The 16138-nt window shown below is 29.5% G+C and overlaps 4 protein-coding genes across 4 annotated transcripts in view; 3 read left to right on the forward strand and 1 right to left on the reverse strand.

Annotated features, from left to right (window-relative positions):
• Positions 1-3363: 3363 nt before the first annotated feature.
• Positions 3364-5609, reverse strand: LOC107471698 (heat shock cognate 70 kDa protein-like). The gene is made up of 2 exons (XM_016091186.3): positions 5390-5609; positions 3364-5030 (listed from the first exon to the last, which is right to left on the reverse strand). The coding sequence occupies exons 1-2, from the start codon at positions 5607-5609 to the stop codon at positions 3364-3366; spliced, it is 1887 nt and encodes a 628-aa protein (XP_015946672.1).
• A 4953-nt stretch (positions 5610-10562) lies between these two features.
• On the forward strand, positions 10563-12980 carry LOC107471699 (cytochrome P450 71D11). The gene is made up of 2 exons (XM_016091187.3): positions 10563-11467; positions 12348-12980. Exons 1-2 carry the CDS (start codon positions 10766-10768, stop codon positions 12978-12980), a joined length of 1335 nt encoding a protein of 444 aa, XP_015946673.3. The 5' UTR covers positions 10563-10765.
• A 1379-nt stretch (positions 12981-14359) lies between these two features.
• On the forward strand, positions 14360-14882 carry LOC107471700 (uncharacterized). The gene has a single exon (XM_016091188.3). It carries the CDS (start codon positions 14436-14438, stop codon positions 14880-14882), a length of 447 nt encoding a protein of 148 aa, XP_015946674.1. The 5' UTR covers positions 14360-14435.
• A 437-nt stretch (positions 14883-15319) lies between these two features.
• The window catches only part of LOC107471701 (peptide chain release factor 1, mitochondrial-like), a 6714-nt gene continuing 5895 nt past the window's right edge, over positions 15320-16138 (forward strand). The window contains exon 1 of the mRNA XM_052255756.1: positions 15320-15376. Coding sequence (XP_052111716.1) covers positions 15320-15376 — 57 coding nt within the window. The remainder of the gene's footprint in view (positions 15377-16138) is intronic.

Genomic DNA, 16138 nt, shown 5'->3' on the forward strand with positions numbered 1-16138 from the left:
ATTTTATTAATCATAATAAATTTTACGTTACAAATATTCAAATTCTATACTATTTGAACTATTTATATAAGTCTCTTATCAGTTATCACTGTTCCTTCAAATAACATCAAATTTAATACAAAAAAATTATTTTTAAACTACACAACATCTCAAACTTACTCAATGAAGCATCATTCTTTGGATAATATCACCACACAAACGGACAATTGGCTTATCAAAATTTGCGTAGTTTGTTTATGGAAAACATTAACACCCACAAATAAAGAGGAGCCTCTTTGTTTATGAATAATTATATTAGATGAAAAGTTACAAAACAAACATATTTATTGTTTTTTTAAATTGAATTTATGAAAAAATACTTTAATTATTTTTGTTTTTTATACTTTTTATATTATTTTATAATACTTTATATATAATTATATTTTAATATCGTTAAATATTCAAATTACATACTATTTGAACTACTTATATAAGTCTCTTATCACTATTCCTTCAAATAACATCAAATTTAACACAATAAATTTATTTTCGAACTACACAACATCTCAAACTTACTCAATGGAGCATCATTCTTTGGACAATATCACCAAACAAACGGACAATTGGCTTATCAAAATTTACGTTATTTGTCTATGAAAAACATTAACACCCACAAATGAAGAGGAGCCTCTCTGTTTATAAATAATTATATTAGATGAAAATATACAAAACAAACATATTTATTATATTTTTAAATTGAATTTATGAAAAAATATTTTATTTTTTTTATACTTTTTATATTATTTTATAATACTTTATATATAATTATATTTTTATCAACTATAATTTACTAACACTGCAGGGAACACTTCGTAATTATAAAAAAATATGATGAACAAATTCAAACATTTGTTATAAAAAGAAAAAGTCTATACTATAAAAAAATTTGAAAACAGAAGATGCAAATAATTTGTATAGACCAATTATATACTATCATTAATTTACCGTCGTTCGGGTCTCATTCTAGTTAGAATTTAAATGAGTGTAGGCAACTTGTTTTTCCTACAAAAATTATTACAAAATTGATCAATTTGAAGAAGCTTGACATTCACGGTTGTAAAGCTTTTGAAGACGGCATGCCAGTAGGATTGGGAAAATTGATTTCATTGCAATCCTTATCGAGATTTGTAACAGGGAATAGGAAGAAGGGTATGAGTGGCAAATTGAATGAACTGAAAGAGCTTGATCTAAGAGACAAATTGACCATTAGTAAATTGGGTTTGGTAAAGGACGCTGCATCAGATTCTCATGAGACAAATATGAGATCAAAGAAACACATCCAAGACCTTTCTCTGTTATGGGGATTACTAACAAATAAATAAATATGGCTAACGCTTTAATAAGAAAAAGTTATTTAAACTCTATACTTAAATAAAGATCAAATAGTATAAAGTAGGAGTGTTTACGGTACGATTTGGTTCGGTTTTAAGGAAAAAAATCATCCGATCTGAACGCTTAATTTATGTGCGGTGCGGTTTGAATTGGATGAACTTTTTTTTTGAAAATCCGATCCGATTACAAGCGATTTTGATCGGTTTGTATTTGCGGTTTTTTAAATAAAAAAATTAAATACATATAACAAGTATTAACATCAAATTTTAAATAATCAATAATGACATAACAAGTCTTAACATATCTTAAAAAGCCAACAATAACATAACAATAGAAATAAAATTATAGGTTAGTTAAAATAAATAAATAAATAATATTTTAAACATAAAATATTTATTAAATAATAATAATACATGAATAATATTGCGGTTTGCATTGGATTGGATCGGTTATGAAAAGTATATCCGAAATCCGATCCAATCCAGCGGTTTGCAAAAAATAGAATCCAATCAAATTCGAATTAGTGTGGTTTCAATCGGTTTTCAGTTTAAATTGGATTGGATGAATGGTTTAATTTAGATCGGTTTTGATTTGAACAGCCTAATACAAAGATTTCGTATTAGAATGTCAAAACATATTGTTAAGCATGTTTATTAGTAGTACCCTATTAAAAGAACAGTTTGCCCTAAAATTTTATTTGGTTATAAATTATTATCTAATGAATTATAAAATTCAATTTAATTACATGATTTGCAACTATTACCACTGGCTTTAAAATAAGGACTGAAGTTGTGTACGCTACTGCCGCTACTTTTATTCAAACAAAACATTTTTTTTTTGGTGACTCTTCAAACAAAACATTTACATTAACATTGCTTATTTCTAAGTAATTAAACACACAACCTTGATTATTGCTCTCACAAAATCCTCTCTTCATCTAAACCTTGAAATGATAAATTTGAATATTTTCAACACCAAGCTTCATGAAATTGCTGAGCTTTCTAGTGACAAAAAACTTGCCCCAATTGTAAGGCTTGTATTTGGCAGGATTCTACTATGGTGTAGTGTGAAGGATTCAAAAAGAATGGAATTGAAAACCTTTCTTTCTCAGAGTTCACCATAACTCTCTGCTCAACACTTTCATATGCTTCATTGCTCCAACATTGATATATAAAAGATGAATCAAATATATAGTTCAATAGTGCTACATAACCAATTAGCCATAAATCTAAACAAAGTACAAATATAACATAGTGTTAAAAGTTAAATGTTGGCTAAATATTTATTAGAATTTGTTGGAATTTACTAGTCCTTGAGGCTTTCTCTATTTATGAATTTTGGATATAATTTTTCTTAAAAACCATAGATCATATATATCACAAACTTTGTTTCCATGTTAACAACCAATCTTTAAGTAAGAGTGTGACTGTCTTCGAGGTTATTATAGTATTTTCCACCAAAAAATAAAAACAAACAACTATTTAACTATTTCAATATAACTTGGTCACACGGAAGACACTAAAAATGTCTTTTTTTTTTTTAAGACGTTTCCATGTGTCATATTATTATTGGATATCTTTATTAAACTGGTTAATAATTTATTTTTTAATAAACTAGAACAAAATCGATTTATTATAGCAACAATAATAAATCTAATTGTCGGCATTATAATTATTAGACCCAATTTGATCTAATCGAATTACACAATTTAAATCGAATATCTTTAAATTTTTTGATAAAAAGACAAATATATCCCTGACTTTTTGTTTTGCGAATATTTAAATCCCTAAAAATTTAAAAATACAATTAAATTTCTAAAAAAAATTAGATTTATTGTTATTGTTATAAAAAAAATTAATTTTATTCTAATTTGTTAAAAAATTAAAAAATAACCAGTTTATTAATACATCTAATAATAATGCGAAACGTAAACGTTTTTACAAAAAGACTTTTTATGTATCCCAAAGATTTACACTTCCATATTATGCAATGTTAACACTTAACAAGGAGAGAAGAAAGGAATATAGTCTTGGCTTTGATGGGTTTAAAGATTCCCTTGACCTCCTTCAAACAATTCTTAAACTCATCAGCTTCTCTTTGCTGGTTATCACCTTTAAGCAGATTTCTGGCCTTAGCAATTGCAGAACAGATCTCCTCCATGTCCAAATGGCAAAGTTTAGATACCATCCCTTTATCCTTCACAGCATTTTCCATCTTTTCAACATAACGATCCAAAGCATGTATTGCTTCAGCCTTCTCAAAAAACTCTGCATCTTCAACCTTGTACTTCTCAGCTTCCTCAATTAATCTCTGAATCTCCTTAGCCGAAAGTCTTTCTCTGTCATTATTGGTTGTAATATTAATTTCATTCCTACAACCATTGGTTTCTTCCCATGCAGACACATTCAGAATGCCATCAGCATCAATATCAAAGCATACATATATAGGATTATAACGAGATTCACCAGGAAGACCAGAAAGACTAAACCAACCCAACAAGTTGTTATCACTTGTTCTTGTCCTTTCACCCTCATAAACATTAATGGCCACACTGGTTTGGTTTTGTTTAGTTGTGTATCCTCTTGTCCTCCTTGCAGGTATGGTAGAATTCCTAGGAATCACTACATGCATGCGATCTCCTACTAATCCTATACCAAGTGATAAGGGTATAACATCCATTAGAACAAGTTCTGGTGCTACCTTAATGTCTTCACTCAATAAAGCAGCTTGAACTGCTGCTCCATAAGCAACAGCTTCATCAGGATTGATACTCTTGCAAAGATGCTTCCCTCTGAAGAATTCTTGCAATAGTTGCTGCACTTTGGGAATTCTAGAAGAACCTCCAACAAGGACAACATCATGTATATCAGACACTTCCATGTCAGCATCATAGAGACAATGATTTACTATTTCCATACACTCTTTGAAGAGTTCCATGTTTAGTTCCTCAAACTTAGCACGGCTGATTGATGAGTAAAAATCAATGCCTTGATATAAAGCATCAAGTTCAATAGCAGCATCAAAAGCAAAGGAGAGTGTTCTTTTTGCTCTTTCACATGCAATTTTCAACCTTCTCAAGGCTTTTGAGTTCCTACTAATATCCATTTTGTTCTTCTTTTTGAACTCTTGTACCAAGTAATTCACCATTCTGTGATCAAAGTCTTGTCCACCAAGATGAGTGTTCCCTGCTGTGGCCTTAACTTCAAAGACTTTATCTTTAACCTTAAGGACAGACACATCAAAAGTACCACCACCGAGGTCGAAAATCAAAATATTTCGTTCTTCTTTACACCCAGCTAGCTTGTCAAGGCCATATGCAATTGCTGCAGCTGTAGGCTCGTTGATGATTCTCATCACATTGAGGCCTGCAATGGCGCCGGCATCTTTTGTGGCTTTGCGTTGAGAGTCAGTGAAATAAGCAGGGACAGTAATTACTGCATTATTGACAGGAGCATCCAAATATTTCTCTGCAATGTCACGCATTTTTGTTAGAATCATAGATGAGATTTCTTCTGCACAAAGATGCTTCTCCTGACCCTTATGTTTAACAGCAACCATGGGCTTGTCATCTTCCCCGGGAACAACTTTAAATGGCCACAGCATTATGTCATTCTTGACAAGGGAGTCACTATATTTCCTACCAATCAACCTTTTAGCATCTGAAAAAAAAAAAAAAAAAAAAACAAACAAACAGAAACAGAAATTGATCAACTATTAAATAAGGTTGAAACTCACGTGCAGTTATCTTGATGTGAAGTTGATAGTCGAGAGTTAAATAATTTGCTGTTTGACTAAGTTTTTATATAAAGCTTCTGGAAGAAGAGCAGAATAAGAAGATAATATTATATGTGAAGTTGTTGCGTTAAAATTGTTGTTACATGATACAAGAGTCGTCCTGTTTATAAGGATATTACCAACTAACTTTATAAATATTATATCTACTAACTACTGAGCCATTACTAACTTAACTCCAAATTACTAACAACTTTGATAATATTGAGAAAAGAAGATGAATTACCAAAGACAGTGTTAGTTGGATTGGAAGCAGCTTGATTCTTAGCAGCATCACCGATCAACCTTTGCTTATCAGTGAAAGCAACACATGAAGGTGTTGTTCGATTTCCTTGGTCATTGTGGATGATCTCCGCTCTTTGGTGTTCTTCCTGCCACACAGCAACACATGAGTATGTCGTACCGAGATCGATTCCCACTGCAAGCCCCTCATATTTCTTGGCCATCTTTCTTGGCAAAGAAGCAATCGAATGACTTTTGGAAACAAAAATAATAAAATAAAGAAGTCCAACGTAGAGTGTAGTGGTGAGTAGTGACAGAATTTATAGTGAGAGTGAGACCTTTGAATGTTGGGAAAGTATTGTAGACGAAATATAATGTCAGATTAGATTAGATATAAGATTTGATTAGATATATCTTTTATTATTAGATAATCTATTTTTTTTTTGTGACTTAAAAAAAATAAATAAAAACTAAGAACGAAAAAAAAAACAAGAAACTGCTTAAGAAAGGCAGTTCCGCTGAATACTACTCTCAAATTCTTTCCAAGGCAACGGAAGCTCCACTTGGTGAGAAAGGGTTCTCATTGCGGTCTTTGCCATGATGTCTGCTACTGTATTTGCATCTCTCAAGATCAACCGAAGATCAGCATGCCATTTCCAAGACATGATATCTCGAATTTTTAACACCAAAGGATCAATAAACCCAGAGCAATCTTGTAAATTATTGACAATAGTAAAAGCCTCCACACAATCTGTCTCACATATAATGTCTCTTTGTCCCGAGTCCCATGCTAAACGAAAGCCTCTCTAAATAGCAAACAACTCTCCTTACAAAATGCTACGACTCTCAATTGTTCCCAGACAGCCTCGTTGCCACCTTCCCTTCCAATCTCTGCTAAAACAAGCAAAATCAACTCGAGCACCACTGCCAAGATAGCTAGTATCACAATTAATCTTAAAGGTACCCACTGATGGGGGAATCCAAGAGCCACTAATGGTTGAGGGGATAGACAGTCGTTGCAACTCAAAATATATTTGATTAAATATCCTTTTACTTCTTGACGATTTACTCGAAAAATAAAAAATGGTCGTGAGGATGAAAGATCTCGTTATTCCTCGAACGCCAAATCCACCAGAGACCAGAAAAGAATCTAAAGGGGCGCTGTTTGCTAGCTATTATGTAAGAACCAACTCATCAAATTCACTGGTTGATCGGAGATCCCTAAAGCTTGCCAAACAAGTTGGGCTTTTGGACAATCCCGAATACAATGTAATACCGATTCCTGACCTGAGAAACATCGTGAACAGCTATTCGTGTGCGAAATGCCCCTCCTAAAACGAAATGTAGCAGTAGGAATAGCCTCCCGAAGACATAGCCAAGCCAAAAATTTGTGCTTTTTCGGAACATGTTGACGCCAAAGCCAAAGCCAATTACCCCTATCCTCCCAACTAAACATCTTCTTACTAAGCCACAAATAAGCACTATGAGCATCATAAACCTTTGAAACCGCACCAGTCCAACACCAACCGACCTCTGAACCAGCTTGAACATGTGGGTTGTAAGAGTTAATGTTGCTTTGCAGAGACCGATTCAGAGGAGAATAGATATTCTCAAGGTTCCACTGTCCATATGACCAAAGGTCGAAGATCCTGAAATCCGAATCAGAAATGTGAACATAATCCATCTCCTGACACAGTCGCCCCTCTCTTCTCCATTTAAAAAACCAAAAGTTTTGTTCCAAATCTCCAATGCACCAAGTAAAACCTTCCTTCAGGATATCCCAAGCTCGACATATACTCTTCCAAACATAAGATCCTCTTTCTCGAGAGCGACTAAGACATTCATCCTTAGAAGAATGGTATTTTTCCGGCAACAATTAAACCCATAGCTATTTAAGAAAATTTAAAGAAATCTTAACAATATTTTTTTAGGAATTAATGATCCGGTCATCATTTGAAAAATTATAAAATATCGTTTAAGTTTTTTAATATTCTAAAAGATTAAAAATTAACATGTCTCACATTTGATTATTTGAATTAAGATGTCATTAAATGTTTTGCCCTTTTTCTTTCTTATAATTATACTTTTGAACTCAAATCGTTGAATTAAATTTAGATTTTTGTTTATCTTTTTATTATTTAATTTGTAATGATTATAATCACTATCAGTTGAAATTATAATTGATTTTATCTTTTTAAATAATCTGATTTTATCTTTTTCAATAATAAACTCTATTATGATTCCCTCATACTTAAATTTAATCAATCTTTATTCAAAATATCTTTATTTTTTAACTCAGTCAATTTGCATAAATAGCGAGTAACCGAGATAAGCTCGTCCATAATAATGAACTAACTAATTCAGGCTAATTAACTAACGTCCCACTAATAGCAATTAACTAACTAACTAAAGCTAGATGACATTATCAGAATTAAAAGAGAGCTTGCCTAGCTCATGTACCATTCATTCCTTCGTTACTTTTGTATCATATATATGTATTATACCTTAGTTTATACTTTATAGCATCAAATTAAACTACCTCCAAGGCTCACTAAGAAATTTGGAATAGAGAATATTTATTTTTGATATAAATCATGTCCTTTACATACAAAGTACAAACTCAAAGTCGTAAATGTATATAAATAAGCTAATCAAGAATAAAGATGAATTCAATAACTATAATAACTAAATTGTTGACCACTCAATCTTTAATATATAGCGGACAAATATAATTAAGTTTAATTATTTAATTACTAGAGTGATACCTGTGCCAATGTACAGAGTTAAATAAATAATAGAAATAATTAATAAATATTGTAAAAAGTAATTTTAACTATATAATTTAGAATATGTATAAAAATTTATTTTTTGAAAAATATATTTATTAAAATTATATGGGGTTTAATTATATGAAAACATATATTGTGAATATATGAACATTTAACTAAAATTTTATGTAAGATATAGTTATTTGTGTAATTTCTAAGGTTAATTTTACTAATTTCTATTTCAAGAAGTAAAGCTTTCTATATTTATAATTCTTAAATTTAATATGTCTATCGATTTTTTTAGTTATATTTATAAAATGTAATGTACATAACAAACCAACCCCATAATTAGCCATAAATAGATAGAAGCTAATTAAGTTAACTACTCAGGTCTAATTTAGGTAAACAATTTAAATAAGTTTTTTTTTGGAAAAAAATGCTTAAAATATAAGAACTTTTATTAATAACAACTTATAAATAAATTATTTTGTATTTAGATTTTTTGTTATAGAAGTATTTATTTTAAAGTTGTAGTGTTTGGATAAATAACTCAAAAAATATAACTTTTTTACGCAAAAAAATAGAAATTAAAATAAGGATGATAACGAATATTTTTCAATATTAAATGTTGATTTTACATAACCTAATCACTAAAATTACAATCGTTTAGACAATTGATTTTTTATTTGCTCTTTTATTAGTTCTATTTTTTAGACAATTAGTTCTTGTCACATAATATCATTAGAAATTGGTTTTTCTACTTCACCTTCACCCATAATGGTGTTCTTGTACGTGGTGAATAGTAATAAAATTTTAATTCACAATAATTTTGATGGCAATACCAAAGATATTATTGTGTAGTTAGTGTTTGTTGTTTTATTGTGTATGATATGGTAGGTGAAAATAAAAAACAAATATAAAATGTGTGTCAATGTAGATTTCGTTGTTATTTTCTTTCTTTACTCTTATTAGCCTCCTCCTTTACTGAGGTTAAGACTTGTTATAATTAACTATAAAAATAATAGCAAGTTATATAAAAATAAAATCACATGTGAAAAAATAAAATAAGAAAAATATCTGGAAAGAATATATGCAGTTTCAGATGGAACATTGTTTTAAGATGGTGGTGGAGGGTTAATAATTTTAGCAGAAGCTGAATCATTACGTAAAATGGCAGTGGAAGACCAATACTTCCAACAGATGGAACATTGTGTAAAAATGATGGTGAAAGGCCAATACTTCTCACATATGAAATTTTGTGTGAGAATGATGGTGGAGGACTAGTATTTTCAGTAGAAACAGACAATATTTTTACAGAGATGATAAAGTGACTTATCAAAAAAAAGTCATATATTTTTATTTTTTCAAAAAACTGTCAATTAACTTTTTAAAAAATTAAAAACTTTTTTTAAACGGTACCAAACACTAAAAAAAGAAAAAAAATAGCTTCTGTTGTTTTTGACGGACTCTTAACGCTGCTATTATTATGTGTATAACAAATATATATAACCAGGACATAGTTAATTAATTAAGTTGCATTGGTAGGCTTCACATGCAACTAATTAATTCAGAATAATTAGTCATTTAATTACATTGTTGGTTACAAGTTGCAACAGGAACCTACACAATATCACAAACGAAAATGTTTGGAGTCATAGTTTGAGAACTAAAGAAAATTATAATTTTTTAATGTATTTTTTTTGTATTCTTTAATCATTGTTAAAATAAATATAGATAATTTTAAATAATATAAATACACAATTATAGATATTACATATAAAAAATTATGAATGTTAAGGTAAATTAAAGCTAAGTAATTGTATTATCTTCATTCACTAATATATACTATACAAGGAAAAAAAAAATCTTCGTTGATGTGATTGCTTATAATTAGTCCACATAGAATATCAGCACATGTAAAACGTTTTGATTTATTTATGTGATGGGTATTCATCTAATCTATCTACATTACTATCTTAAATAAGTGAGGATAAGCTTCCTCGAAAGAGAAAGTATAGGGACCAGTAAATTTTGTGGTTTTTAGTCATTAATTAGTTATTAATAATATTTTTAATGGTGTAAAATTATATTTAATAATATATAATCATTAATTTTTTTTATGGTTAAGTGTTGGAGAGAATTTAATAAAAGTGCTGTCATGACACTCCTCTCTTAGAAATACTACTTGTCTAAATATCTAACTGTTTAGATATTGTACTTGAACCACAAATATTGAGAATTTGAACACCTTGAGACCAACACTAAATTTTTGTGTTCTTCCATAATAATTGCCTATATATTTTGATATGTAAATCCAACTAATTAAGACATAGATATAGAAAAAAAAAAGCACTTATTAAGTCCCTCTTAGATCTCTCTCCATGGATTCTTCTCTACTCTTCAACTTATTATCAGCATTTATCTCCTTAATTATTCTCTTCATCACTGCTTCACTCAAAATAGCAACAAACCATAAAAAGAAAAATAGTGCAACTTTAAACATACCTCCAGGACCATGGAAACTACCCATTATAGGAAACATAATACCCCATCTTGTTACATCCACACCACATAGAAAACTAAGAGATTTGGCCATCAAATATGGACCACTGATGCACCTTCAACTTGGTGAAATCTCTGCCATTGTTGTTTCCTCTCCAGAGTATGCAAAGTTGGTAATGAAAACACATGATGTTATCTTTGCTTCCAGGCCTAAATTTCTATTCTCAGAGATTGTGACATATAATTGCACAGATATAGCTTTCTCACCATATGGAAATTATTGGAAGCTACTAAGGAAAGTTTCCACATTAGAGCTTTTCAGTCCAAAGCGTGTGAATTCTTTCAAATCAATAAGAGAAGAAGAGTTCAATAGTCTTGTCAAAAGGATTATGATTGAGTCGAAAACACAGAGCATGATCAACCTCACTGAAGAAGTGATTTCAACAACATATGCAATCGTTTCAAGGGCTGCGTTTGGATCAAGATGCAAAGATCAAGAGGAGTTCATAACAGTTGCAAAAGAAGTAGCAATGATTGGGGCGGGTTTTGACATAGGAGAGTTGTTTCCTTCTTCCAAATGGATTCAACTTGTGAGTGGTTTGAGACCTAAGCTTCAGAGGTTGCGAACAAAAAGTGATAGGATATTGAGAAACATCATCAATGACCACAAAGATGTTGAAGAAGTCCAAGGTGGTGATGATCATGATTCAAATGAAGATCTTGTAGATGTTCTACTAAAATTTGTGGATGATGCTAATGGTATCAATCAAGATATTTGCTTCACTGAGGACAACATCAAGGCTATAATCCTGGTAAGTGTAATCACAGTAATTTTATTGAAGATAATAATATAATCATGCTGCTTAATTGTTCATTGACTTAGATGAATGCTTAGTTGCATGAATTTCCTTTACAACATTAAGAAATTAGTTTTGATGAATAAAGGAGTTTCATATATTTAATTAATTATAGAATAAAGTATATTTTTTATTTCTAATATTTTTATTTGTTTTTAAAATATTTTTAATATTTGGTTTTATTCAATTTTATTTTTAATATTTTTGGTTCATTTGATGTTGTCTTTAATATTTTTAATTTGGATCAAAATTATTCCTAAAAACGGTATTTTTAAATACAAAATATATACTTTATAGTTAATTATAAATATCATTACGTCAATAAAAGCTAAGTATTTTTTTTAACAATTATTGTGTGAACGATTATATATTAAAAAAACAGATATAATTAAATGAGTATTGTATATAATTATTTATACTATTAATATATAAAAATTAAACTCGTAAATTAATATGCATCTAGATTTATTTAATTTTTATAAAAGCTAAAGGTAACTTCTTTATGTTATGAAAAAGATTATCCAGAACAAAGGCTTACAAATATATTATTAAACCAAAGAAATTTATCTATGTATAGTGACAAACATTGTGAACTAGAAGTGAAATTATTTGTCACGCTATGTAACTTAAATAAAATAATTACGCTTAATCATGTTATATATATATATACCATTGATGAAATTCTTTTATCAAAGTAGAAGCGAGAAGTTAATCTCTGAGAACTGTTAAATGAAAATTTAGTCAAATCATTTAATAGTTTTTAACTATTAACATTTTCACCGTCAAATAAAGTTGCTTATTAGAACTTAACCTCATTTATCATGTTACATTTTAGACCATTTTTACTGCTGGAGGGGAGACAACAGCAACAACCATAGATTGGGTAATGTCAGAGATGATGAAGAATCCAAGAATAATGCAAAAAACACAAGCTGAGGTTAGGGATATATTCAACAAAAGTGGAAGGGTTGACGAGACTTGTATCCATGAACTCAAGTATTTGAACTCAGTTGTGAAAGAAACACTAAGGTTACACCCTCCACTTCCCCTCTTACTTCCAAGAGAATGTGGAAAACAAGAATGTGAGATCAATGGATATCACATACCCTACAAAAGTAAGGTGATAGTGAATGTCTGGGCAATAGGAAGAGATCCAAACTACTGGACCGAACCTGAGAAGTTTTATCCGGAGAGATTCATGGAAAATAATTCTTCTATTGATTATAAAGGAAATAATTTTGAGTACCTCCCATTTGGAGGTGGAAGAAGAATATGTCCTGCAAGCATGTTTGGTATAATGAATGTTGAGTTGACACTTGCATTTTTGTTGTATCACTTTGATTGGAAGCTTCCCAATGAAATGAAATTTGATGATGTGGATATGACTGAACAAGTTGGAATTACTGCAAAAAGAAAACAAGACCTCAACCTGATTCCCATTGCTTCTTGTCCATTAGCTTCATTATAAAATAAATGTACTCTATAATTTGAAATAATGCCAATTCTCCCATGCCTTTAACTTTGGTGTTGAAATTGCCGAAGTTGTTTTTTGTAGTAAGTTTTAAATATTAAAAAATTATTTACTTTCATATTTTTTAATTTAAATATTAATTTTTATCTCTTTTTAATAAGTTAGACAAGTATATATAAACACCGTAACATACATCTTAAAATAATCAATGTTCTGTAATTCTGTTATCGTCCAGAAATTATCAATATTTTTATTCAACTTTTCAATGAAAAAAGTTGGCAACAATGACATTTTTTTTGTATGAATTGGGACTAAGCAGTCCCTAACCAATGTAAGTTGCTAACCATTTGAGTGGTGACAGTTAAATATTTAATGGCCATGTCATCAGGTTAACGATTTACGTTCATTAACCTTTAAGGCTTTAACAATTGAGTTGTATCTTAAGCATTAAAAAGTAAAATTTGATTTGAATTTTTTTTTTCAGACAAAAAAATTTTGTCCTTTAAAATAATAATAAGGAGTTAAATTAGTGTTTATTCTCCTCTTTTCTTTGTTTGAATTCCAAATAAAATAATACTTCTTTTTAAATTATGAAATTGATAGAGCTGCATAAAAAATAGAAAATAATAAGAAATTGGAGAACTTCTGTAGTTATCTACTAAAAATTAGTAAAAAAAAAAAAACTAGATTATATTATAAGTTTGTAACATATATTGATCATAAAAGTAGTTGTTCAAGGCCAATGAATTATAACTCAAATTGTAATATGGTATAATCTTTTTATACTCATTTAACTATTTAAGAGATTGCGGGTAGCATTTTTTATTATTTTTTAATAAATATAGTTTTTTACTACAAATTTAATTTAAATATTCTCTAAAGGTTTCTAATCGAAAAACAAAATTATTAAAAATTACAAATAATATTAACTAAAATATTAAACTTATATTGAGGTGCATTTAGAAGATGATAGCGTGAAGTGGAAACAAGGAAGCTTTGGGAATTTGGAAAAGAAATGAATCGACGCCTTCTTTCATTTCTCTTTTGTTTTTCTTCACAATTTCTAAGTTTGAATCTCATTGTTCATCCGCTATCTTATGTTTTAATTTAAATTTATATTTACCGAACTATGTAGATTAAATTTTTGAATTTATTTTGAGTGTAACTTAATTGAAAGTATTGTGATTTGGATAAAAATTTAAATTTTAAATTTAAAAAGATTAATAGATATTAACTAAAAAGATAAATTCTTTAATTAAATTCTATTATTAAAGATATTGCGGTTGCTTACCGTATAACTGTATTCTTATTCCTATAAATACTTCAAATTAGACGCACCTTTCATCAAACAAAACAAAAAAGGTTCACTAGTCTCTCTTCTAAGTTCTAATTATTCTTACAATTACAAAAACCCTATTAAGCTGATTTAGATTTGAATATCAACTACCAGCTATGAGCGTAGAAATCATAGACGGCACCACCATCACCAACTTCGTGGAAGACGAGGAGGCCTTCTCCGCGTCCGTGAGCGACCTCTTCGCTCAACTGGACGCGGACAAAGATGGCTTCCTGTCTTACACGGAGATGGTGAAGGAGCTCCAGAGGCTGAGAGTGATGGAGACTCACTTCGGCGTGGACGTGAAGCGCGATCCCGAGGAGGTGGCGCGTGTGTACGAGTCGCTCTTCGTGCAATTTGACCACGACATGAATGGGAGGGTAGATAAGAATGAGTTCAAGAAAGAAACAAAGAAGATGCTTCTGGCCATGGCGAATGGGCTTGGATCATTGCCAGTTCAGATGGCACTTGAACATGATAGTCTCCTCTTGAAGGCTGTTAAACTTGAATATTCCTGTGGTGCTGCTTCTTCTAATAATGATCTTCTTGCTAATGCTGCTTAATTTTTTTGTGACTAATACTGCTTAATTAATTAAATCTTAGTTTTATATTATTCATCATTTTTGTATGGAAGGAGTGAACGTGCAATACACGATATATAATATACGAACAATGTTAGGGGCCAGCAACATTTGTGATTAGTAGCCATTAATTAGTTATTAATGATGATTTAATTGTATGAGATTGGTGTAATGACTTACATTTTTCTGCTGGTTACATGCTGACTAAAATGTAATAAAATTGCTAGTTACTTAGACTTTTCCGTAATATATAATGAAATTACTTATTCAAAAGTTTACATGGTTAAATAAAGGGTCGCACTAGGATACAAAATCAAATTTATAGAGAGAGAATACAGAATTTTGTTGTGATTGAAATTTTGACAGGTCCATAACACTCTCTCTCTATTAGTAATTGTTTTGAATCCATAACTCCGATAATGTCATTAGTAAAAAATGAGAAATTCTACTATGTTGAAAGAGGATTTCTTTCTCAGGTGTTAAAGTATCTGTGTCAAATTAGAAGGGTGTACTGTATTTTGCAGCATAAAAGTGATTTTAAACTTTGATAAGTGACAAGCAATGGCTACAGTAGTTGAACTCACAGTAGCAGGCTTTGTCTAGTAATTATTAATCGTAGAAAAATTATAATTATCTAACTCAGACATTTAAAAAAGTATAGGTATAAAATAATTTTTTAATATTAACATAACATTTTTATTGTATGCGGTCCACGGTCTATAATAACAATTGTTGTATGTGTAGTTAATTTGGGCCACATATAATGAAAAAAGAGTGTAGAATGGGCTAAAAAATAAAAATTTTGAAAAGGTATGTGATGAGGTCCAAAATAAAAAGAGAAACATTAAAAAAAATTAAAAACTGTTGTGTGTCGAAAAAAAAAGAGAAATAAAAAGATAACTGGCCAAAGAAATTAAAGAATATTTTTATATTTGACATTGTAATGTTCATCATTATAAATTTTGTGCATAGTTTACTATTTTAATGTTTTATAATACGTATTATTGTTGGTATTAAAAATGATAAATTAAATAAAAAATTAAGTATAAATAATATATAATAAAAACATAATTAGTAAGAAGTTAGAATTTACTAATAAAATTATTGAGAATATTTAAAAAGAGTACTAAAATATGTCAATTTAAATATTATTTTTAATATAATAAATAAATATTATTTTATTATAATCTAAGTACTTAAAAAGTGGTCAATTTTTATATGTTATTGTAAATTAATCA

The sequence above is a fragment of the Arachis duranensis genome, chromosome 10 (assembly GCF_000817695.3).
Source record: "Arachis duranensis cultivar V14167 chromosome 10, aradu.V14167.gnm2.J7QH, whole genome shotgun sequence".
NCBI classification, from domain to species: Eukaryota; Viridiplantae; Streptophyta; class Magnoliopsida; order Fabales; family Fabaceae; genus Arachis; species Arachis duranensis.

Bases quoted from the DNA above. Each gene is read 5' to 3' on its own strand.
- LOC107471698 (XM_016091186.3), bottom strand. From the start codon at position 5,609: ATGGCCAAGAAATATGAGGGGCTTGCAGTGGGAATCGATCTCGGTACG. The intron at 5,031-5,389 runs GTAATTCATCTT...TTTTTTTTTCAG, and splicing joins TCCAACTAACACTGTCTTTG to ATGCTAAAAGGTTGATTGGT.
- LOC107471699 (XM_016091187.3), top strand. From the start codon at position 10,766: ATGCACCTTCAACTTGGTGAAATCTCTGCCATTGTTGTTTCCTCTCCA. The intron at 11,468-12,347 runs GTAAGTGTAATC...GTTACATTTTAG, and splicing joins ACATCAAGGCTATAATCCTG to ACCATTTTTACTGCTGGAGG.
- LOC107471700 (XM_016091188.3), top strand. From the start codon at position 14,436: ATGAGCGTAGAAATCATAGACGGCACCACCATCACCAACTTCGTGGAA.